At 42.8% G+C, this 25,622-nt stretch overlaps 1 protein-coding gene and 1 pseudogene across 6 annotated transcripts in view; one reads left to right on the top strand and one right to left on the bottom strand.

The window, feature by feature from the left end:
- Window positions 1-24,960, top strand: part of MEIS2 (Meis homeobox 2) — a 123,452-nt gene extending 98,492 nt beyond the window's left edge. For 3 of the 6 annotated variants that reach the window (XM_069951354.1, XM_069951355.1, XM_069951352.1), the window contains exons 10-13: window positions 15,356-15,414; window positions 17,096-17,206; window positions 19,728-19,819; window positions 24,871-24,960. In XM_069951354.1, coding sequence (XP_069807455.1) covers window positions 15,356-15,414; window positions 17,096-17,206; window positions 19,728-19,786 — 229 coding nt within the window. In that variant the 3' untranslated portion in view covers window positions 19,787-19,819; window positions 24,871-24,960. The remainder of the gene's footprint in view (window positions 1-15,355; window positions 15,415-17,095; window positions 17,207-19,727; window positions 19,820-24,870) is intronic. The other 3 variants (XM_069951356.1, XM_069951357.1, XM_069951353.1) reach the window with 1 other exon arrangement.
- LOC138771604 (U2 spliceosomal RNA) lies at window positions 15,039-15,216 on the bottom strand (annotated as a pseudogene).
- Window positions 24,961-25,622: the final 662 nt, after the last annotated feature.

The following is a 25,622-nucleotide window of genomic DNA, read 5'->3' as shown; positions in this document are numbered from 1 at the left end:
TTGATTAAAAGCTACTTGGTGTTGCCTTTTAACAAGCTGATTTATGCTTTCTACAGCAGGGGCTCTCAGCTTCTATATATCAGAGAACCTCAGTCTTCATAATCATCCGGAAGCGCTTCATACTCCCACTTAGCCTTGACCAGCAATTTATGTATTAAAAAAAAAAAAAAAACATGTCAGGGATACACTGCAGCACCACAAATGGCGTCTGGGCGGCAGAGTAGACCGGGCAATGGTAACATATGTGAACCCATAGTTGGCTTCCATTGGGAAACATTGGGTAAATTGATTTCACATGCTTGGGGTTCGCTATATAACCAAATTATTTTTTTGTATATGATGAATGGATTGGTTTACTCTTTTTTTTTTTTTTAAACTTGGAATCCTCCAATATTTTCTAGAAATTGGACACACTCTTTCCATTTAGCGTTTCTGGTTATTTCTTATTCCCTGAGTGTTATATATAATTTAATTTGCTCATGGGGTCATGGAAGTTACCTGGAACCAGTCAATATGCAGAACATCTAATGCAGATGGAGTTCATAATTGCTTTGCCTATATTCCCTATAAGTGACTCGCTGGCTCTTCTATACAGACTCTATGTATTTAACAATGTTCTCAAAGGTCTTGAGTGGGACACGGAGGGGGTGGGGGGGGTGATCTGAAGATTCCGAGCAGGTTGCGACGACTTACGTTTTGTGATTTCGTGGCCCATCTTGACAACACATGACCTGCTTTGATATTTCGCAGCCAGCTTTAGAACGATACCTTTCTGTGTGGATTAGCCCTGACTGTAGGGCTGGATGAGAGAGAGACACACAGAGAAGGGGTGGGGGGCGGGAGGGAGAGAAGCTGCAGGATTTTCAGACAACGATCAGAGCCGCAAAGAAATGATATTGGATTTACTTATCAAAATACAGGCCCCGGTTTTTATCACCGGCTTAATTTTGTTCCCGACATTCCGGGGTGATGTTCAGATTAATTGAAACGACAGTTCTCTTTCAGAATTCGGGGAGAGTATTTGCACGGATTTCAGTACTAATACAAACTTAATTACATGGGACTCTATTTTATCATTCTAATTCCATGTAGCCGGCTCTGTATTTACAAATGAGAAACCTTCGCCTTTTATTCACAGCTTCCCTTAATATATTTATCAAAGCAGGTTCATTTACAAAGTGCTCTATCTGTGGTGTGCAGGCAGGCAGACACCAACAAAGCCGTTAGCTTTATCAGCCTGAGCTCCTGATGAGCCACCCGCGGGTCAATTGATTTTCGTGGTTCTCTGATTCATTTTTGTCCCCCCCCCCATTTTTTACGGATCACAATGAGAGACACGCTCGGAGAATTAGCCGGTTTGTCTGACTTATCAGTCGAGCAATTTTTTTTTTTTTCATCTTTTTTTTTTCGCAAGCTACTTAAGTTGGCCACAGGAACTGCTGTTATCAGAGTTTAATGCACCCTATAGTGTGGATAGCATTTCAATTAAACCAGTAACCACAGCTTAGATGCAGCCGTTTCCATGCTGAGTGCAGTACAGAAAGTGATGTGCCTAGCTAGAGAGGCAGAAAATTGAGTTGCCTTGCTTCTGTCAACGTGATTAATGTAGAAATAAACTGCTAACCTAGAGAAGAGACTGATAACATAGTATGAGGATAAGCAGAGGCGCTTCTTTGCCAACAGATCCATCTTTATTTTTTTTTTTTTTTTTTCGGGGAGACTTGGGAATGCTCTATTAGGGTTTTGTTTTCTTGTCTTTTTTATTTCCTGTCTGAAAAAATTTGACAATATAAAAATCCAATTTTCAATATAGGGAGATATAAACAAGATTATGGGAATGTGATATGTGTGCTTTTATCAGAACATTTGTCAATCCAAATGGGAATGCTGAAAGTTTATTTTATCCTGTCCATAGACATCACGGCAATTCATAATCACGGCTAGATTACGTTTATCATAAAGGCCGGTGTTAAGAGTAAATGGCTGGCTGTGGATATTGAAGGGAGACTTTATAAATGTGATGGCTGACGCCGCAGCTTCGGGAGGCATTGTCGGGGACGGTTTGCCGTTGTTAGGCCAAAACCGCTTTCACGTGACACCATTTTGGTGAAAATTTGGTATCAGTCATTTGAGTCAAACGTATAAGACTATTGTAGACCTACTCCAATCATGTATGGCAGGGGTGTGAACAGTGTCGGACTGGGGTATCTGGGGCACACCAGAGAAAATGATCCTGGGGGCTCACCAATGAAGAACCAGTGTCACAATGTTAGTGCAGGTTCTAAAGCTGGGGGCCCGCCGGAGGATCCTCCAGTCCTCTGGTGGGCCAGTCCGACACTGGGCGTGAAACTTGGGCGTGAAAGTTGTTGCAGAACTAAAATTTCCATCAAAGCTTTCCAGGCATGATGGGTCTTGTAGTTTTGCAACAACTGACGGCTCCAAATTTGACACCCCTTCCAAAAGTGCAATACAAAAGTATGCACTATTCTTAGGGTCTTCTCCGCAAACAGAGGCACTCTTATCCATAGGCTGCATGTAGTATTGCTCCATAGACCTATGGACATGAAAGGGGCACAACTGCAATGCTAAGAAGTGGGCTTGTTTTTAAAGTAAAAAATAAAGGATTAGAAAAATATAACTGGTCTCTTCCAAAAACAGCGCGCCATCTGTCCACAGGATATGTAATTACAGCTCAGCTCCATTGAAGTGGATGGGGCTGAGCTTCAATATCTCCGACAACCTGTGGATAGGTCAGGAGCTGATTTGGGAAGAAACTAGACATATTTTTTTTAATCCTGTATGGCCCCTTTAATACTACAAGAATGTAGACTAGATTTCTATAAAGTTACCTGGTTATATAGGACAAAATGTCAATATTGTTCTACCATACAGATGTCTCCCAATGTATACATCACGCAAGACCTTTGGTGCTGAAAAGTCTCCACTCCCCGAGGCTAATATATGTGTGTCTATGTATTTTTATTGCCTTTAACCTATGACATCATACAGTTTGAACTTTTATCAAGCAAATACCTTCCCAGCATGCTTGTGGTCACTTGCTATTTAGTACATACAGTGAATACTCCCTCCGTGACGATGGAGAGGACATGGCTGTTGACATGGTTACACTATACAAACTACTGAAAACATAGGATATATATTAGAGGAAACTATATGAATATCGGTGAATGTACATACACAAACACATGAGTGTGTTGGACACAATGCCAAAGTCTGTTTGTCTTATTCACTCCTTCACCTTTCGAGGTAAACAAGAGATTGGAAACTCTCCCTAAGTTGTGGTGATAAGATATCAGTGTCATTAGTAAGGAGCAAACTGAGGTTTCATTCTGGTTAAAGGTGACAGTCCCAGGAACTAAAACTGTGCAGCAGATTGGCAGGTAATGATCACCCAGAGATAGGGAGAGATTAGAGGCCGGAAAAGAGTGTGAAAGGGTTACAGGTGAGGGCAAACTCAGATAATGACCCCCCTGGCCCATACATGTTCGGTTTCGAGTAGAAAAAATTCGTTGTTATAATATATATTGACGTGGTTAATGGAAGCTCTACTTTAAAGCACTTGTCCTGGTATGGAAAGGTAGAATGTGTGACTTGACTAAGGGTCCTATTCCACGGGCCGAGCAGGGCCTGATAAACTATGCAAATGAGCGCTGATCTGCTAGATCGGCACTCGTTTACTGGGCTATTCCACGGCCCCGATGATTGTTAAGTGAGGGCTGCAGGGACATCGTTACCGATGTCCTTGCAGCCCTTGTTTCATACATTACCTGTCCCGGCTGCAGGTCTTCTTCTCCCGGTCCCGCACGGCAGCATCGGCTTTGGAGCGGGGCTGTTTGAACTGACAGACTGCTCAGCCAATCGCTGGCCGTGGCGGTTCCAGCCAGTGATTGGCTTAGCAGTCTGTCAGTTCAGACAGCCACACTCCGAACCTGATGCAGCCGCGCGGGACCGTGAGAAGAAGACCTACAGCCCGGACAGGTAATGTATGCTTCTGCTGAAATCGACGGTCGCCGCCGGGCACCACTATTAAACCATAGCGATGCGCTGGTGGCGAACGGCGATTTTAGGTCTGAACTTAAATGAACGATCGGCAGATGACTCGATCATCGGCTGATCGTTCTCTCTATTCCACCGAGCGATAATCGGCTGAATTGGGCCGAATGGGGCCGATTATCGCTCCTGTGGAATAGGCCCCTAAGTCTCAAGAAACAATTGACTTGGATCTTGACCACCTAAGACAGAGACCATAAGAGTCCCTTCCTTATCTGTCTTTCCATCCAACTGTTGACATAAATAAATAAAAAAAATATGAAAGCACAGTCTGTTATAGAACTGGAGGAGCTGAGCGGACTAGTTTTATGGAAAAAGTTCTAGGATAAGAAGTTATTTATTGATGTAAAGTTCTGATCATTGCTGGCCAAGGGGTCAAGTGGGTGGTCCTACCCAGTGATTGACAGCCCTCTATATAAATACTTATATACAGATAGCTGTCAATCATTGAGTTGGACCGCCCACTAGTTAGCCCATTATGAACAGAGATTTAGATGCATAAATGACAAGTTATCATAGAACTTTCCCCACAATACTATATATCAATCTGCTCAGCCACTCCTGCTCTGTAATGGCTACCCATCTGACCCCAACCTTATTTGCAACCTTATTTGTGTCTTTTATGTGTAATCTATGGAATCTCATAGTTACTCTGTTGGGACTTAATTTAGCAATGTGCCCAGTCACACTGACAATTCAGCCAAATGGGGCAATAAATGGTGTCCCTATGATGATAAAACCATAAATCACAACTAATAGAAATCATTGAGTGCACCTTTCATTTGACAAGTTCAGATCCCCTAGATCACTAGAACGAGTGGGTTGAAGCTCACAGAGCTGTGTGTCAGACACAAGATGGTCCCATAGACTGGAAGTGAAACAGATCGCTGATCTCAGGGAGACCAGCCAAACGATAACAGTGTCGGCTGCTAGTGAAAGTGCTAAATGCAGTGTTTCTTTTATGGCTCTACTAGGCATTGCTCCCACCTAGCCAGAATCCTGCTCCACACTGATGAGGGGCAAACCACCCAAAACAGCTGTATGTGGATGGATACCCGGACTTGGTTTTTCCTTGTCATTACATTGACTTAATATGGTGCTTTTGGTGGTTTCCTTACAGGAGCTGCCCCTTGGCTGGGTCCTTCCCGGAGGGATATCTGGCTAGTCCTGTGTTTCGAGACTCTTCAATGAGGCTCCACTGGCTCTTCTTTTGCATAGACTAGAAGTGCATCACATGCATAGAGATGGGCAGGACTTGCTTAACATGCACTTTTGGTTCTATCAGACCCTGACATAACAAAGTTTTTGGCATGAGCATGATCGGTGTCCCGCCACCTCTGTTTCAGTCCTGCGGCGCCTATTAAATCCTGTGTGCGTTCATCGCTCATGTAGCGGCTCTACTGTCTCCATGTTAATTGAGGGCCGGAAGTCACTCTCTCCAATGCATTCTCTATGGGAGAGTGTAACTTCCAGTTTTCAACATGGAGACAGAAGAGGGGTCAGAAGAGCGGTGCCGTGAATGTGCGCAGGATTTGACCGATGCTGCAGGACTAGATTAAAGCTGCACCCTGGGACACCAATCATCGCTTGCCCCAGCACGCAGTGGGAGAACAAATAAAAAATATTTTTCCGTAATGTTCCTTTAAAGCTTTGGAAGATTCTATGTAAAGAATTGGATGCATTCATGACCCAACTCTTTGGTCTCTTCTTGGTATATATACGGTTTTACCAGACCTCCTCCCAGTTCCACACAAAGGTTATATACTAGTCTATACCAATGGAATTATCTAAAACAATTCCAATAGTTGCATTATAATAGAAATATTCATATGCGTACAAATTTGACAACCACTTTATGCCTATATCTCCATGAGTACTAAGCCAGGGTGACCTCAGTGTGGAGATAACATGAGTTCCTTCTGGACCATTAAGCATCCATCATATTGTGACATTGATTTGTACAACTGGTCCAGTATAATAAGTGCAGTTTATTGAAGTAGTGCATGTATTGCCTATATGCATGGCGTGGAGCCCCAGTGTAGTCATAGGTTGTTCCTCCGGGTAGTAGTACTCCACTTGTCTGGAGTAGATAGTAGTATTCCGCAGCTGGAGGGTACCAATAAGAGCATTCCTGTACACTCCAATGTGAAGGACATTACTGCCCTGGACTGATGTTTGCGCATCATGTGAAAGGGTAATGCCAATGTTCACCCAGAGAATCCAGCTCTCTAACAATATCATACTTAGCGCCTGAGAAATACCTATGAAAATACATCTTTTTTTATCAGGAGATGAAAGGCAGAATGTATACAGGGAGGGGAGGTTAGAACCAGATGATTCCCTGTTTTACGAATAAGCAGCTTAATGCATCTTGGCACCCAGAGCCTGCCCCAGAATGCCTGGGGCTCTCTGTGAGCAGAATAGCAATTTTATTACTTTGTCATTAAACCAATTTCACAGCAGTATTGTTTGTTAATGAGCAGCGGCAAACGAGCGGAGATGTCACACACTGCAATAGCAGCGAGATTTGTGTCCCAGGCTCCGAGCAGAAAAAAAAATGGAAAAGGCCATAGTAATAAAAGTGAAAGAGAAAAAAGAGAGAGAGAGAAAAGAGGGAGCGAGAAAGAGAGCAAGAGGGGATAATACAGTTTAAGGTGGAAGGCGAAGTGTATAGGAAGCGGCGGATCTTGTGTTTATGAGGTAACTGTTCCTGTAAGGAATAAAGGTCTGTAAGGCGAGCAGTTAAAGCGAGGCCCATAAAATTAAAACCAAATTAAAGCACAGCTCGGGATTACTCAGCCTAGTTAGAAGCGACAAACAGTTCTACCCTTTCGCTGCCACTGGCTCCAATGCACGCCAAGACGAGAAAGGGTTAACGCTGCTGATTCATTAGCAACCCATCTGACCTTTAAGTTAGTAAAATATTATAGTTGTTTTAATATCTCATTGCTCTCCTTGGCTCTTACTGAACCGGTGAACTATCCTACGAGACTCCGGCAGAATTTTAATAGGCCCCTGTTCACACATAAAGAGAGAGGGGAAATCACACAAGTGTGCGTTGGTGGGATCGGCCTGTCCTGTATGGGAAGAGACGAGCTGCCCATACTGCAGAGAAAAGCTGGCCTTTTTACAGCTATCTCATATTCTTTAATTCAAGGTTAAGACCCTGCAGAGAAACCACGGCCCCTGGGGCCTGGCACCATTGTCCAGCTGGTACTAAGCCAGACTAATCGATGCACTTGAATGCTTCCACCTTTATTTAATGTGCTTTCTGGATCTGCCCCTTACCATTTGTGCAGGACATTAGGAAGTGCTGACCGCTGTTCGGCCCCTTAACCCCTTGTTAATACGTTGCATTTACAGGTTATTCTAATTGTCTCCCATTTCTCCTGAGGATGAGCGAATATTACAGCAGTCTCCTGTCTATACAGCAGTATACAAAGTAAAGAATAACCCAGCTTTATGCTTAGATTGGCCTCCCATAGCCTAATATCAAGTAGTTTGAGCGAGGTATCGTCTTGCAGGCTGTAAGATTGCTGATCATCTTGGGTATATGTGTAATTCTTTGGTATACTGTGAATGCCATGTGTAGTATATGGTCAGTTGTTTTCTATAGTAGTTCACACTCAGCGTTACCATTTTTCCTATGTCTATTTGAAATCTGTATTAATAAGTGACATGTCATTTAGTCCACACATGTGCATGGTGAAAATGCGTTCGGAGGCTAAGATGTGATTATTCCCATTGAATGGGACAAATCCGCATCCAAAAACATGGCAATATCCACTGGACAATAGACAGGCCTGGACTGGCCCAACAGGGGGTCGGGGAATGCACCGGTGGTCCTTCCCCTATGGTGAGCCCTAAACAGGAAGTGGGCCTCCCTGTTTAGAAACTCCAGAACAGACATATTTCTGCAGATGAGACAACCCCTTTGGGATATATATGTGGCACTTTTTGCTGTTTGCATATGGTGCCACATAACCAATTGTATTACTGACTGGCAGTGTGGTAGCATCACTAATCGCATACACAGCTGTACTAACCTGAAGTATTTGGCACTGGTTTTATCTGTGTATGTATAGTGGGCCCCAAAAATGACTTCCCCAAGGTAACCCAGTCCAGTACTGACTATAAACTAAAATACATGGCAGAGATTGAGTGGCTTGGATTTCTGCCACATATTTCTTGTCTTATTGTCTTGGCTTAAAGGGGTGCTCCGTACTTTCATATTCTATAATAAATTGCTGGGGTACAATGTCTCCTGCAAAGAACCTCACCGTCCAGCGCGCCATTGGTTCTCTTTGGAACTTCTGAATGTGCTGACCTCTGCAATGGTTGGAAGTCCCATAGAGAATGAATGAAGTGCTCCATTCATTCCAGGTCAAATTTTCTGCTCATTCAAGAATCAGTTGGGGTCTCAGTGAGGACCACCACCAGCCATCTTATTATTCCCTATCCAGTGGGTAGGGTATAACGTCTTGAAATGGGAATGCCACTTTATGTTAAGCCATGTTCCTACAGTATATATTTCTGTAAGTTGGAGAATAATGGTTCCTTGGTACATTGGAAAGACTTCCCATCTGCAGACAGCAGTTTTGGGGTTGTTACCCCTCTTCGGGGTGTTTTGGCCGGCCAGTGAGAGGCCTATCGATGTGAGTCCAAGGGATACTAATTCTCCTCCTTGCGTCCTTTGTGTCTATATTGAAGCACCGGATAGTTTGAACCATACCATTCAAATGAATGGTATCAGTTCAAACATCAGTTTTCCTTGCCCGCATTGCTACTGCACCAGAGGGAAACTGAGCCGGACCACCGGATGAATGCGAGGGGGGCCTAATAAGGTAGGAATATAGGGATGGTAGAGGAGCTACAGGGGAGTGTCAATTGTGGACTTCAGGGCCTGTGGACACATCCTGAATCCCTTCCTTGGACACTAAGCACGTCTCACCTCTGTTAGGTGCAGTTCCTCATCCGTGCAGTAGGGCACCTACAGAGGGACACTCATCCCTAGGTCACACGATCGGTGACTCTTTCTGGAATAAGATGGTTTGGAGAAGATACAAGCTCTTGACAAATATAAGAATCCACTTTACCCATACGACCAGTCTAGATTGATCATGGAAGAAAGGATCTTGATAGTGGAGGAGAGTCCTAGCAGAGCTAGCACTGTTTGAAGACAGACTGTCCAGGTAAAGCTAGCAGTGACCTGGCTCCATCTTCCACACTCCCATATGCGCTGACATCCCGAACACACAGGTGTGTTTATGCCCCAGGCATACTGGCCACAGTCCATTCCATTTACTAGAGCTGAATTAAACAGCAAGTACTATGTTGAACAGAGAGAAAGAGAGAGCAAGCACAAGGGGAAAAACAGGAGCATCAAAGGATATGCCTGCGAGCTTTGTTAAGGCCAAGAAAAACCCTGTTTCAGTTGTCAGAGCTTGTTGATGTTGTAAAGAACGGTGCATTTTCCCTACCTTTCTCTTCCCTTCTCTCTGCAATATGTGGTTCTGCCTTAGGACAGAAAGTAAAACAGAACGGATGAACAGAGTTCCACTCCATAAATCAGCCGTTCCTCTATCCCAGATCAAAGCGCTGACATGCTCCCTCCCAGCCTACTTGTCCACTTTTGCAGCTTGATGGACAGGTAACATCTGGCCCAGAGATCTCTCCCAGAGACCTCGAAAATATCTTCCTCATAGCTAATAAGGGGGGATAGAAGAGCCGAGGACATGCACACTCACCTTCATCTCTTCAAAGCTTGCACTCTGTAATTGCTCCATTTCCGTGAGCAGTTTCCCCCCTTCACTTTGTCCATTAAAGGAAATATGCAATGGCTTAGCTCACCAAGTTGGTTATGGTTTATTGAAGGTACTATATAGAAATTAAGAATATAAGTCCATATATATAATTTTTTATTTTATTTTTTTATTAATTTTTATTTATTTATGTATTTATTTTCAGTCATTTTGAACGTTGCAACCCAAACATTTTATTTTGCCGTCCTCAGTATAAATTTTTTTTTTTTGCCCTGTTAATCATTACCGGCAACCCATTCCTACTATTATTACTGGCCATCACATTTTTCTATAAAGGTTTTCCCTAGCCTGGTGACCAAGGGCAGTATGTCAATACAGTAACATTTGCTCCAAAATAAGTTTCAGCCAGCCATTGTTTCAAGGCTCATCCATCAATCAGTGTTGCAGAGGGCCAGTTGTATGCAAATCAGATTGATATGCAAACTATTAGGAATGATGGAGCCAGGACTTGCTATCTTCTCCTCCACGGGTACGCATCTTATGCAAAACCTTCAATAAATGCAGCAACAAGAACCATCTGCCTCCCCAGAGCCACCTGGGAAGTGGCACCCAGGAGAAATTCTATAAATTGAAATCTAATAATACAGGTGCATAGATTACTCCTCCACTTGTTCTCAGATAAAACTCTAATAACGTAGCACTGTTGAGTGACGACCATTTATAAAATACAAAAAAAAAATCTGACTTTCCCTGTGGTGGAGATACTTTACCATCAAAGACTGTTTCAGGGTCTGGATCAATGCACTTACAACAGTATCATGGTGTAACTGTAATTAAAAAAAGTGGGTTTGGCAAGGCATGATAGGCAAGAAGGTCTTCCGATACTTTCCTAAAATAAATTACTTTCTTGTTTGTGTTGGAAAAAGGGTTTAAGATGTCTGATTTACTAATAGAGATCCGTGCTCATAAAAAAGCGCAAGACAGAATAAATGACTGAGTAGGTTATGTGTCTCCTTGGGCAGACTCTCAAGCTGTCAACCGAGTCTTATAGGCCATGCAATGCTCCCTGGGAAAAGGTATCCAAAGTAGCTCTGCTGTAGAAGGGAAACAAACATCTCTTTAGTGCCACCTATTGGACGTGGCTTCCCTGTAAGCCAATGCCCAACCCCTTAGAGAGCATGGAAGCATATTTAGGGATTATTAGCCAATCCAGAATCTTCTCCAAATTAGCTCCTCTTCTTTTTTAAATAAAATTGGGTTTGGTTTATAATGGCTTGTTGTGTTTCAAACTTTAAAGTTTCCCTATCATTTCAAGAAAATTTTGACAGGTTGGGGTCTGGGTGTTCAGATCATCACATATCTTTAGAATGAGCCTAGAGATGCACAAAGCTTAGCACTTCTCTACCTGAATCACTGCAGGGGATGGGCTCCATAGACTTAAGGCCCTATTACACGAAGCGGCTATCGCCTGTATTACGGCTGCTAATCGTCTCTTGTAATAGAAGACAATAATTAGCCGACACGAACAATGTCGGCTTATAGTTGTCTGTCGTTGTCTTTCAACATGTTGAGAGACAAACGACTAAGATAGCAACGATCTGCTGGCATCGCTCCACTGAATAGGAGCGGCAGCAGCAGACCGCCGCTATCCTCTATGGGCTGCCCGGACGATCTAACGATTACCCGGGCAAACCCCCCCCGCAGCTCGCTTCCCCCCCGGCTCTCACCTGCTCACTGCTGATGCATGTAATAGCGCCTCCAGCAAGCGGGGAACGAGGAGCAAGCGATTAACGTTTAACGATCTCAAATCTATTGTGAAAGACCTGAAAACGTTCACTCATTTCCATGGAACGATAATCGTTACTTATGATCGTATTTGCGATCGTTTTTTCTCCGCTATTTCTTCGCTATTGCGTTTGTATCTACTGCGAACGATGTCTTATTCAATGTGAACGATTTGCGAACGTTTTGCGAACGAGCAACGATCAAAATAGGTTCAGGTCTTATAAAGCGATCAACGATTTCTCGTTCGGTCGTTAATCGTTAACTGCATTTTAACCGAACGATTATCGTTTAGATTCGAAGGATTTAACGATAATCTGAACGATAATCGTCTGGTGGAATAGGGCCCTTACAGTGCTCATTTGCTCCTCTCCATTGCCCCATGTAATAGGGGCTTTACTCTCCCGCAATGACACATGGAGAGCAGTCGTGAGTTTCTCCTGACCTGCTGTAATAATTAGTTACACTCAAACCCTGTCAAATCAAAACTTTTAATTCATCTCTGTGACGTGTCAAAAGTTTTTTTTCTTAAAATGTTAGGACAACTTAAAGGGGTATCCCTGTATCAGAAAAGTTTTTTGATATAACTATCAGCCCAAGACATACAACCCACCAATATAGTGTTATCACTTATAGTACTGGCTTCAGCATTTTTGCTTGATTTAGCCCAACAGGAAGTTGTGTAGTCCTTTAATTTTCAATGTGATCTTGTCTCCAGCTCCCTGGCTCCTCCCTCTCCCCTGAGACAACCCATCCTCCTCTGATGTCTCAGGAGGCTTGGCTGGATCTTGTCTCTATGCCACTTTCAATAAGCTGAAGTAATAAAAAATCTCTGTGAAATTGTCCAATGGATTTAGACCTGGTGACGAACCATCTAAACACATTTTACTCATCTTTTTTAATCTACCTTGGGCTATTCTGATTCTGTTTTTCTGAACATTGTTCAGACAAATACTAACATGGACCATGTGAACCATCCCTTGGTACTGTATCTGGTAGGTTTACTCCTTCTTGTAAACAAGATCCAGGCAAAAAGGCAGAGCGTGGCTTGGAGCTGTGGTAACAGGAGAGGTTTCCTGATGTGTTGGCCCCATACTCAGGAACACATGGTGGTGGGCAATCAGTGGAGAGCTCCCAGTTTACTAAACATTTCTGTGTAGTATCCAGAGAAATGACCCTTGGGTGAACCTTCACCCTCCATTTAATGACTTGTTTGAAGACAGGCTTGAGTGCCGAGCTGGAGGTGTGCTGGGGGTGGGGATCCATAATGGTTTGCAGGCCTCAGAGGGTCTTTGTTGGTGGATAAAGGGACTCTTGCTACATATCTACCTTTTCAGTGGCGCTTGTATAAACTTCCTGTGGGGCGGTTTACGATACCAATACAATTACATTTATACATGTTTAAAAAAAAAACATAAATCTTGGAACCAAATCCTTACACCCAAATCCAAATTCTGTCCTTCCGTCTCTCTCAGCCTCAGCTATGGATTACCCATTGTTGTAGATGATGACAGCTAAATGATCCGTTGTCGTGCTGTCATTCATTCTTGTCGCGGAGACTCCCATGTACAGTAACAGTAGGCTTGCCCTGGAAGAGCAGCCATGTTTTTTAATCCATAGGAGGTGTGGAGCATGGACTAAGGGGGTCTGCATTATACTAGCAACTTTTATTTGTTTAACTCGAAACACAGAGGATTAATGGCAACAATTACCAGTTAAGGTAACATGAAAAATTGCAGGCACTCATTCTGGGATTACCATCTAAATTAAATCCAGCCTTAACGGCCCGGTGACTTATGGCTCTGCATGTCCTTGTCAAATGGGGGACCATTACTACCTACTTTTAGGGAAAGGGTGGAGGGAAAGTCCCCCACATATTTAATACTAAACACATGTCGGCATAAAGGATACACACCGTGCTCCCCTCACACCCCTCTTGGTAAACAGAAATGGTGCATGCCAGCCCCCTGGGTCCAGGTTTATGCTCTGCCCTGGGCGCCTTTAACCCTTCACTGTCTAACAGCTGATAAATCTGTCATTCTCACCTTCCACACATTCCTAATAGACCCTTTTGTTTTGCAATGGAGTCTCAAACCCTTAGTTGCAGTTTCTACGTTAGGACTCTTGACCTGAGGTCTATCGGAAATGCATGGTCGTCCTGGCTCTTCGCCGGTTGCAGCTTGTTGCTCACGTGTTAGGATCATCTTCTATTCTCATGGATCCATCTGCCGGCAGTCTTGTGCAGGTTGTTCTGATGACGTTTTTAGAGGGAGAGAATGAAATCTACATGCCGAGGGCCACCCGGAGTCCTGGTGTCACGTGAAGAGGGTTTCCCCTTATCCTCTCTCGCAGTTCTTTACTCAGGACCCTTTTAGGCAGCTACTAATGAAATATTCAGTGCAAACATTTCTACATCTGCCTAGACAACGGCTCTCCATCTACTGCCTCTTCCTCTTTGTAGAAATTTCCACCACTTCTGCTCCCAACACTATATCCGAGTGTTATCTGTAACGTGAAATTATAACAAACACAAGTCGCACTTTCCTATAAATATAGAATATACAAACACTCGAAAGGAGGGTTGCACAGACTTTAGCACTGCCGTAGAGTCAACCCTAACTAGAACACCATATGGAATAAGTGTGTTTATGTGTCATATACGTGTGGGCTTCCTCCTGGAGATCAAAAACTAGACTCCCTATAATATGGCCCCTCGTGTGCTTCCTAGGGGGAGGCAATATGGAGTGTGTTGGCACCATAAGTCCCATCCAGAAAGAATCAGAAGACTAAACACTTAGCGCGTCTATTCTAGTCCATGACTTCATTTAGGTCTGACTGCGATCCTCGAATTTCCCCCCGTTCTTGCAGCAGTTTGTTAATTTCCAAAGCATAAACTGATAGAAGTTAAAATTGCTTTGTAAATCACTACCACGGCCCTTAAAGCCCTGGCAGCCTACAGTATGCCACGCTAAACGTGAGCCAGCAATTGCTCAAATAATTTTTACTGGCAACGCTGTCATTGCCATACATCAATATTTTAATATTCATTGCCAGCAAAATGTGCCAAGGTTATAAAACATTGTGTAGCTCAGGGCTACCAATCAACACCAGAAATCAACCCAAGTTGGCACTGACCTGTGGATGACCCCTAAGCTTTAAAAGTTTGGGTCAGCAGGAGGTGGTGGGTATTGGGCAGTAGGGGAGGGGGGTCTTTACTCCTGGAGCTCCACAGCTCTGTAAGGGCTGGCAATAAAACATGAGACAGTTTAATGGATGTCTCTGCTGACCCCGCTGAAGCCACGTGAAAACAAAAAGCCTGGACCTCATTTAGGGTGGACTGGGTGGGGAGTGGGCTTCTGCAGGCAGATCAGAAAGCATTGGGGCTAGGGGCTGCACGTTGGAAAATCAGAAACATCTGATATATTGTTGTAGAACAAACCTAAGGAATTGCAAATTCTTATTGACCTTCTTAGAATGTTTTTTTTTTTTTTCAAAATCCATTCGATTACTGTTGGCTCATAGTATTATAATTATTCCATCCCCATTCAACGCTTCTCCATAGACACTACACTTGATCTTAGCCAAAAGGCCGAGAAGCGATGAAGGTTTTATATAGGTTTTATACGGCTGAGATCTGGCGCCATGTATTTTTTTTTTTTTTTCTTTCCATTGATTCTGCTTTGATGAACATTGTGACAATTTGCACGGATTAACGGAGGACATCTTCTCCTGTGTTACAGGTTCATTAATGCCAGAAGACGAATAGTCCAGCCGATGATTGACCAGTCTAATCGAGCAGGTAAGGTGCCAAGTTCCTATCTCCCGGGTGACATTGAACGGGTTAAGCTTCTTGTCAGAACCTTCCAGCAGTCAAAAGGTTTATGAAACAGAGAGGGGTTCAATGGGTAGTAAATAAAATGCCACAGCAAGACATTCTGTGAGACAGTAGGGACAAGAAGAGGGGGCAATCTCACCCGCTTTAAGTCTCAGCATCCCACCATAGGGAGCAGCTAATTGGTGCTAATTGGAGATTTCCAGCATGCTCTCAATTCAATTGCATCCCCTCCTCCTCGCAGACCGTTAATTGGCGCAAAGTACTGGGCCACTAAGAAGCGGGTTAACCCTGAAGATGCTGGAGCAGGTGCTTTCACCATCTAAGGGTTAAATTACACATTGCTTCTTGCCCAGTGCCATCTAACAGCTCTTGGCAGTATAAGGAAGTCTTTCCCATATGCAGCCTATTGTCTGCATTCATTGACTGTCTATTCACACAACTGCCTGGAATTGCATTATACCACAGGCTTTTTTTTTAAAAGGTGTAGACTGAGAATGTGTGTGGGGCAATTGTAAAAACGAGGGTGTAAGTTTATATTGGAAGCAAGTCCCCCATTATAAATGGCACCAAACTAATTTACTGACCAGGGTTACAATGAAATTTGGAATGAATCTCCGTACAGAGAAGGATTTAGATTCCTTCCAGTTGTGTTATTGCACTTGCCTCATGTCTGCCTTATAAACCATGTTAGAATCTTGTGCCTGTTACTTTAAGTGAGAATTATTAAAGGGGGTTATCCTGCGAAAATCTGTTTTCTTTCTAATCAACTGGTTTTATATAGATTAGTAATTTACTTCAGTGCTCTCTGCTGCCACCTCTGTCCAGAACAGGAACTGTCCAGAGCAGTTGAGGTTTTCTGTGGGAATTTCTACTGCTCTGGACAGTTCCTGTTCTGGACAGAGGTGGCAGCAGAGAGCACTGTGCCAGACTGAAAAGGAAACATTTCCTGCAAGACATACAGCAGCTGATAAGTATGGGAAGACTATATAATTATATCTTTATAACTTTCTTAAACCAGTTGATTTGAAAGCAAAAGATTTTAGCTGGAAAATGTTTTTCTTTCAAATCAACTGATATCAGAAAGTTATATAGATTTGTAATTTCTATTAAAAAATCTGAAGTCTTCCTATACTTATTAGCTGCTGTATGTCCTGCAGGAAATGTTGTTTTATTTTCAGTCTGACACAGTGCTCTCTGCTGACATCTCTGGCCGAGACAGGTTTTCTATGAATCACCATAGAAAACCTTTCCTGCTCTGGACAGTTCCTGTCTCAGCCAGAGATGTCAGCAGAGAGCATGTCAGACTGAAAATAAAACATTTCCTGTAGGACATACAGCAGCTAATAAGTATGGAAAGACTTCAGATTTTTTAAATAGCAGTAAATTACAAATCTATATAACTTTCTAACATCAGTTGATGTGAAGGAAAAAGATTTTCACAGATGCAGATATAGTGACCTTAGGTTATATGCATGTATATAGGTGTCGGAGTATCACACACACACAGAAGGCCTCCGTCTCCTTATTGTCATGTTTCTGTTGGTTTGAAGTCTGTGTTTCAGTCCTAAAACTGGAACCTTTGCTGATATTTCGGTATGTCTTTTCTTCTTTCTCCTTCTCTGTGTCCACGTTTGACCACAATCAGGTTTTCTTCTTGATCCTTCAGTGAGCCAAGGAGCAGCGTATAGTCCAGAGGGGCAGCCCATGGGGAGCTTTGTGTTGGACGGGCAGCAACATATGGGGATCCGACCTGCAGGTGAGATATGATCCTTTGATTTGTCCTGTATTACTAGTGGCTCACCTTAAGACCTTTATGATGATGCCCGATGTATACCCTGCCAGGAACACATTATAAATGGAGGACACGTAAGAAGAAAGATGGGAAATCTATCATTAGCGCACTTTTTGGGCTGCACAAAATGTTATGGTTTTTGCACAAAAATGTGGAACTGAACACCTGAACGTGTGAACACACCCTTAAACCTGTAACCATGGCTTTCAGAGACCTGTATCCACTATTCTACACAACATCAGAATGCGGCTCATTCATTTAAAAAAAAAAAAACACCTTAAATAAAATGTTGTGGTGTCTATAGCAGCCAGAGAGATCGCCAATCCCTATTCTAGTTTAGAGACCTATATCTTCTTTTTCTATCTAAACTGCTCTGAAAACGTGGAAATTTATTGGCTGCTACTGGCAATGTTAAATGATAGGAAAGTGCAAGATATCAATAAATCTATACAGTATATGTACTTCTATATAATGTTTATACCTTTCAATGGTATGTTTCTTCTATTTATCTATATAGTGATAATGCAAAAATATTTTAAATATAATAATAAAAACATATATATATATATATATATATATATATATATATATCTATCGGTACATCCTTGATTGTATAGCGCCCCCTAAAGTTGTAATCCTTTAGCTAACTTTCTCCTTGGCATCTCTCACTACACTGAGCTCTCTATCCTTGGCTCCTATACATAGACTGTGCAGAATTTCAATAAAAGCCGTCTTGGTTTCTTGTTTTGGTGAACTTCATAATAATCTCCAATGTTATTATTTTTATATCTTATATGTATTTTGTCATCTCAGTGCAGTTTGTTTTACCTATGTGTTTCCCTGTTAGGCCTCATTCCCACTTCTGTATAACGGACCTTATTTACTTCCACTTTTTTCATTTAAAAAAACCCTATTACAACACATTTTAATAGTTTTATTCAGATTTAGGGGTTTTTTTATATATGCTTTTTTAAGCTTTTAGATTTTTTTTTAACCATAAGGTTCCATTTACAGCACATAGAATATAAAGTTCACACGTGGTTTTTCTTCTGTTTTGTTTTATATTTCGGCAATCAGTTAATCCTTCTATAAGATAAATATTGAGATTAAAAATGGACAAATAATAAACAAAATGGATAAAAAATGAAACCCAAAACATTTAAAAATGAAAAGAAAGTTGCTCTCGTCTTAACACAAGATTGTTGGAGCTCAGCTAGAGTGACCATTGGGTTCTTGGTCTCCTTCCTCACCAAGGCCCTTCTCACCGATTACTTAGTTTGGTGGGGCTGGTTGTTCCAAACCTTTTCTATTTAAGGATACATTTACACAGAGAGATGGGACGGATTTTTGAAGCCAAAGCCAGGAATGGATTTGAAAAGAGGAGAAATCTCAATTTTTCCTTTGTGACCTGTTCTCTGTTTATAGTCTTCTCCTGGCTTTGGCTTAAAAAAATCTGTCAGATAGATCTCTCTGTGTAAAGGCATCCTAAGGGCCGTATTACACGGGACGATTATCGCTCGAAAATCGTTCGGATTTAAACGTTTTGTGTAATAGCAGACAACGATTAAACGATAGATAGATAGCTTGATAGAATTCAGCCCCATTTTTATCGCACATCGTTCGGTGTAATAAGAAGTCATAGCTGAAACGTACGCAATAGTGACGACAAAACGACTGCAAGAACGGTCATAAGTAACGATCATCGTTCCGTGTAATTGGGCAAACAATTATGGGTCATTTGCCATAGTGGTCGTTTGAGATCGTTTATCGTTAATCGTCAAAAAAACGCTTGGTGTAATAGAACCCTTAGAATAATGGAGGCCGCTGAGCTCTTGAGGACTTTCAGTGCAGGAGAATTTTTGTCCCCTTCTCCAGATATGTGCCGCTTCCCCACAATCCTGTGTCTGAGCTGTACAGGCAATCCTTTCCCCATCATGGCTTGGTTCTGATATGCACTGTGGGCCATGAGACCTTATGCATATTTTTACATTCTCGTTATGGAGTGCAGAATGACTAGGAATGGTTTACATGTGAACGTGTCTTTATACTGCTGTTTTCATGATGTGTCTGCAAGTTTTTGAATTTGAACCCGAATAAGATGAAAGGGAACATTTTTTTTTTTTTTTAAGTGTTAAATCCTTAAAGGGTTAAATTAGCTTTTATATACAAGGCTCATAAAGATGTGGAGACAATAGAAGTAAATCAGGGTATTAATGTTATTTGGAAAGTGAGTAAAGGTTAAGGCTGTTCCATTGGATGTTTATAGGGAAGCAGATATTACAGAGCTTTATACTGGATGTCTATAGATCTATATTATGGGCTTAAAGGCCTTAGAGGAATCATGGTTTCCAGTTCTACTAGATCCCCCTATTACTATTCATTTCAATGTCTTTTAGATATCTTTTTGTTAAGGTTATCAATGTTCTGCTATAATGATTGGAAGGTTAATCTCCTTTTTTTTTTTTGCTTCTTTTCTATCCTCCAGGACCTATGAGTGGAATGGGAATGAATATGGGCATGGACGGGCAGTGGCACTATATGTAACTCTTATTGCAGAGCAATCACAAGCAAGGGGAAGTAAGTATCTTCAGAATTTTTTATTTATTTTTTTTGAATGACAACACATGATAACTAGAAATAAGCAAACCGGGTTCGGGTTCGGGTTCGAGTCCATCCGAACCCGAACGTTCGGTATTTGATTAGCTGGGGCTGCTGAACTTGGATAAAGCTCTAAGGTTGTCTGGAAAACATGGATACAGCCAATGACTATATCCATGATTTCCACATAGCCTTAGGGCTTTATCCAACTTTAGCAGCCACTGCTAATCAAATGCCGAAAGTTCGGGTTCGGATCGACTCGAGCATGCTCGGGGTTCGCTCATCTCTAATGATAACACATAGGTACAAGGGTAGACTAATTCCCACTTTCGATATCTACCACCCTTATTATTGCAAAAGAGGAGTCCGTGGAGCCTCATTGAAGAGTCTCAAAACACAGGACTAGCCAGATATCCCTCCGGGAAGGACCCAGCCAAGTGGCAGCTCCTGTTAGGAAACCACCAATTCCACCATATTAAGTGGCCCTATAAGTCAGTGTAATGACAAGGGATAAACCAAGGCTAGGTGACCATCCACAGACAGCTGTTTCGGGGTGTTGCCCCTCATCAGTGTGGAGCAGGATTCTGGCTAGGTGGGAGCAATGCCTAGTAGAGCCATAAGAGAAACAGATTGCTGAACTCAGGGAGAACAGCCAAATGACAACACTGCCGGCTGCTAATGAAAGCGCTCAATGCAGTGAAGTCCTAGGTGCATTGCCCCCTGGGAAACATGAGTATGCAAAAGAGGAGTCCGTGGAGCCTCATTGAAGAGTCTCAAAACACAGGACTAGCCAGATATCCCTCCGGGAAGGACCCAGCCAAGTGGCAGCTCCTGTTAGGAAACCACCAATTCCACCATATTAAGTGGCCCTATAAGTCAGTGTAATGACAAGGGATAAACCAAGGCTAGGTGACCATCCACAGACAGCTGTTTCGGGGTGTTGCCCCTCATCAGTGTGGAGCAGGATTCTGGCTAGGTGGGAGCAATGCCTAGTAGAGCCATAAGAGAAACAGATTGCTGAACTCAGGGAGAACAGCCAAATGACAACACTGCCGGCTGCTAATGAAAGCGCTCAATGCAGTGAAGTCCTAGGTGCATTGCCCCCTGGGAAACATGAGTATGCAAAAGAGGAGTCCGTGGAGCCTCATTGAAGAGTCTCAAAACACAGGACTAGCCAGATATCCCTCCGGGAAGGACCCAGCCAAGTGGCAGCTCCTGTTAGGAAACCACCAATTCCACCATATTAAGTGGCCCTATAAGTCAGTGTAATGACAAGGGATAAACCAAGGCTAGGTGACCATCCACAGACAGCTGTTTCGGGGTGTTGCCCCTCATCAGTGTGGAGCAGGATTCTGGCTAGGTGGGAGCAATGCCTAGTAGAGCCATAAGAGAAACAGATTGCTGAACTCAGGGAGAACAGCCAAATGACAACACTGCCGGCTGCTAATGAAAGCGCTCAATGCAGTGAAGTCCTAGGTGCATTGCCCCCTGGGAAACATGAGTATGCAAAAGAGGAGTCCGTGGAGCCTCATTGAAGAGTCTCAAAACACAGGACTAGCCAGATATCCCTCCGGGAAGGACCCAGCCAAGTGGCAGCTCCTAGCTCCGGAGGGATATCTGGCTAGTCCTGTGTTTTGAGACTCTTCAATGAGGCTCCACGGACTCCTCTTTTGCATACTCATGTTTCCCAGGGGGCAATGCACCTAGGACTTCACTGCATTGAGCGCTTTCATTAGCAGCCGGCAGTGTTGTCATTTGGCTGTTCTCCCTGAGTTCAGCAATCTGTTTCCCTACCCTTATTATTGGTAACTCCCCCGGCGATATGTCTATACGATACAGTACCTGTTCTACAAAGACTAATGTCCCTCTAACCCAGAGGAAAGGGCTCTCCAGCTGTTGCAAAACTACAACTCCCATCGTGCCTGGACAACCAAAGCTGAACCTTGGCTCTCCAACTGTTGCAAAACCACAACTCCCATCGTGCCTGGACAGCCAAAGCTAAAGCTTTGGCTGTCCAGGCACGATGGGAGTTGTAGTTTTGCAACAGCTGGAGAGCCAAGGTTCCCTACCCCTGCTCTAACCAGTACAGTCTCCAGGGGATTAGGAGAATTACCCATGTGCCATGGTAGAGTGGTGGCTGCATTATACATGGTACTAGCAGCATGTGCCACCTTGAGTTCTACCACTGACCTTCATCTTTCCGCCATGAACCTGGAATGGCAGCAAATCTCATGTGCTCCGGAATAATAAAACATGAACGCCGTATCTGCACGGGGGCCAAAGCCTCATTACTGTACACCTGAAGGGGTGTCCTGTCTTTGTCCCGGCGTCCTCTCTCTCTCTCTACCTGCCTCCTGAAGGTGACACTTCTTCCAGGGCATTAAATTCCTTCTGCGAAATTAAACTTGTTTCAGATTAAAACCTGGGACGAGATGTTGGGGCTAGTGAAACGGTCCTCTGAGTGATATAAATCTGTTAGCCTTGGATGGATGCCCAAATGATCCCATATGCATAGATGACGGGGAAAAAAAGACTCTCCGCCACTCTCCTCCTCATGCCTTGCTGGGGAGCTCCTGCCATTTTTTTTTTTTATACATGTTGCGCCTTCCTATCAATTGTTATACACAGAACGGGGGGAAGCAGTCAATAAATTTAAAGAGAGACACATTTAGGAGCAAGTGAATATGAAGCAATGGATTTTTCACTGAGGGCTGAATGACTGCACTTGGATTAAGAAATCCATTAGACTTTAAAGCTTCAAGTGTTTTTGACGTATTAAAAAAAAAAAATGTGTGCGGCTGCCAGTTTCATCCCCTTGGCTGAAGGCAGCGGAGCAGACAGAATTGCATATAACATTGAAACTTCTTTGTTTAATGAGGCCGAATATAGGAAGACGTACCTTGATTAAATCATTCTGTATATGTAAATAGAGGCCAGCGTTTCATAGCCCATCTCAAGGGGCCGTCGTGACATCCACTGATGGAGCCAATTTTCCCTATTTCTTCCTCTTTTTTTTTTTTTTAACAAATGCAGTCAGGAAAGGGAAAGCAATGTACCCTATAACGGCCATAGAGAAAACATTTTCTCAGCTTGGATAATTCTTAATATAGGCCATATAATTTCTAGCCTATTTAATTACATAACATATTTTATGCTTCATGACCAATTACATTAATAGCTTAATACAGAAGAATATTATCCTCTCTTGATTTGATTATGCAGCCACACAATATGGTATATTTGGTACTTAATTATCATCATCCATTGAGTAGGCTGCCGGGCTAGAACAAACACAGGGCCAATGATGCAGCCTGGGACATTGTGTTTAGATGGCTCCGCCACTTATGTTAATAAAAAGGCTGCATGTCTGCTGGCTCGCCAGCCTCATATTACCCACTTTACGCTGGATGAAAACATCTGCCGGACGGACGCCTCGGCTGCAGGTGCCTGAGGTTAAATGGAGTTGAGTGCTGTGGCCCCCTTGGGTGATGCCGGAAAGCATAGTCCATTGCGATAACTCGATGCTGAAGATCTTAAACAAACCGGTCCGGTGTCATGTCTACCATCCAGTGATGATATCGGAATCCGCATGCTTTACCTTAATACTATATACAATATACATAGATGACATTATCATGCTTAAAGGGAATCTGTCGCCATGAAAATGCTATCTAATCTATAAGCATAATGTTATAGAGCAGAAGGAGCTGAGCGGATTGATATATAACTTTGTAAGAAAAGATTCAGAATAACTTGTTCTGTGTCCAGTGGGCGGGGTGACTCGATGGACTGGACTCTTTAGCCTGGAAACGTCAGTAATTTTAATCAATAATTTGAAAGTTATACTAAATAATTTCTCATAAAGATATATATCAATCCGCTCAGTTCTTCCTGCTCTATAACATGATGCTGATAGCTTAGGTAGCATTTTCATGGTGATGGGTTCCCTTTAAACCTCTACCTATAAAATAGAGTACTGAGATTGTCATGTGCAAGGACGAGTGATCCCACCGTGCACTGACATATCGCTCCCCATGTGAAGCCATCAGCACACTGTATAGGATGTCCAGTATGGTCCCCATCATTGCATCCAGTAAACATTAGGTCTGAGGGATTTTATTCATTGATCCCAAAGTGAACATATTTAATGTCTAGGCCCAGTTCAAGACTGAAGAGAAGTATAGATAGATATTGGCCAAACTAATAGTTGATGGACCTCAAGGGCATCGATATAGATGTGTAGGCCTTGGTGCCCAGTGGGGCCTTAAGGCCTCCCCAGTACATTGGAAGTCAACAGTATTACAAATGACCCTTAGTAGGTGCAGGCCCTATCATACCAAGCAGTGTCCAGTCACCATGGATATTTGTATCGATAACCTGCGTCTAAACAATCGGTCAATTAACCAAGTTGGACATTTTCCACATTTCAACTCAAACTAACTTCAAGCCCAATAGAGATGAGAGAACCTTGTGCACGCTCGGGTTTGTCGAAACCTGAATGTTCTATATTTGATCACCAGTGGCTGAAGAAGTTGGATGCAGCCCTAAGGCTGCCTAGATACAGCCATAGTCCATAGGTTGTATCCATGTTTTCCAGGAGTCCCTAGGGCGGCATCCGGTAATCAAATGTAGAGAGTTCAGGGTTCAAGTTTCACTCATCTCTAAGGCCTAGTACATAGTCACCACTAATAACAAACTGAACACAAGAACAAGGGGGCACAATCTGAGGGTATTAAGGGAAAGAGCAGTAGCAACATGGGGAAATATTACTTTCCTGAAGGAGCAGTAGATGCTTGGAACAAACTTCCAGCAGATGTGGTTGGTAAATCTAGAATAATTGAATGTAAACCATATATATATCTATCCTAAGATAATAAGAAAGTAATTACTAAGAGGGCAGACTAGATGGACCGGGGTGGTTTTTCTGTGGACAATCTTCTATGTTTCTACTAAGGACACAAATATTTTTAGATTGTATGTCTGTAATACTAGAGACCCCTCTAATAATCCATGTTTTCCATGTTTTCCAGGTCTGCAGTACATGCCAGGGGACTGTCTTTCTCAGGGTGGTCCTACGAGTATCAGTTTGGTACAACCAGCTCACACTTCTCCCCAGTTGGCATCACACCCTTCCTCAAGACATGGACCACCAGTGCCCTACATCTACCATCAGCCATCACGACACATGGAGAATTTGCTTTCCTAGGGACGTCCATGTCTGCACAACCACAACCCCCCACCCCTCCTCCATCACTTTAAACAAACCCCAAACTCTTGGGAGTCTCATCCTGTCCAGGAACCCCCATCACTTATAAGGAACCTCAAGGGAAAAAAGATAATATTTTAAGACTTTTGAACTTTTGGTCAGTTTTAAAATTCCAGACAGCTGTGATTTTTTTAAAATTTGTCAAATTTTTTTTTTTTTTTCATCGACAACAAAGGACCAATGAAACAAGATATAAATGTGAAGTCATGGGTTCACTTTAACGCCCATTAAAAAAAAAAAAAAAGTCCCCTCTGGAAGCAGAAAGACTCAGAGATATAACTACTGTAGGATAAATCATAGGAACTAAGTTAACTTGTACATTTCTGTTGATTTAAATAGTTTTAGAAGAGACAAAAAAGAGATATCCTTGTTTTTTCCACACTATGTGTGTTGTTCCCAAATGAATGACTTGGCTCAGCCAGAACCCCCCTCTGTCCATGGAAAGCTACAGATTATTTTTACCTGTGACCAGCGAAGATCAAGGCCAAGACCTGGACTAGTACCATGGTGGTGACA

This window comes from Dendropsophus ebraccatus, chromosome 13 (assembly GCF_027789765.1).
Source record: "Dendropsophus ebraccatus isolate aDenEbr1 chromosome 13, aDenEbr1.pat, whole genome shotgun sequence".
NCBI classification, from domain to species: domain Eukaryota; kingdom Metazoa; phylum Chordata; class Amphibia; order Anura; family Hylidae; genus Dendropsophus; species Dendropsophus ebraccatus.
Note: the sequence above shows the minus strand (reverse complement) of the source record. Positions and strands in the feature narration are given on the sequence as shown.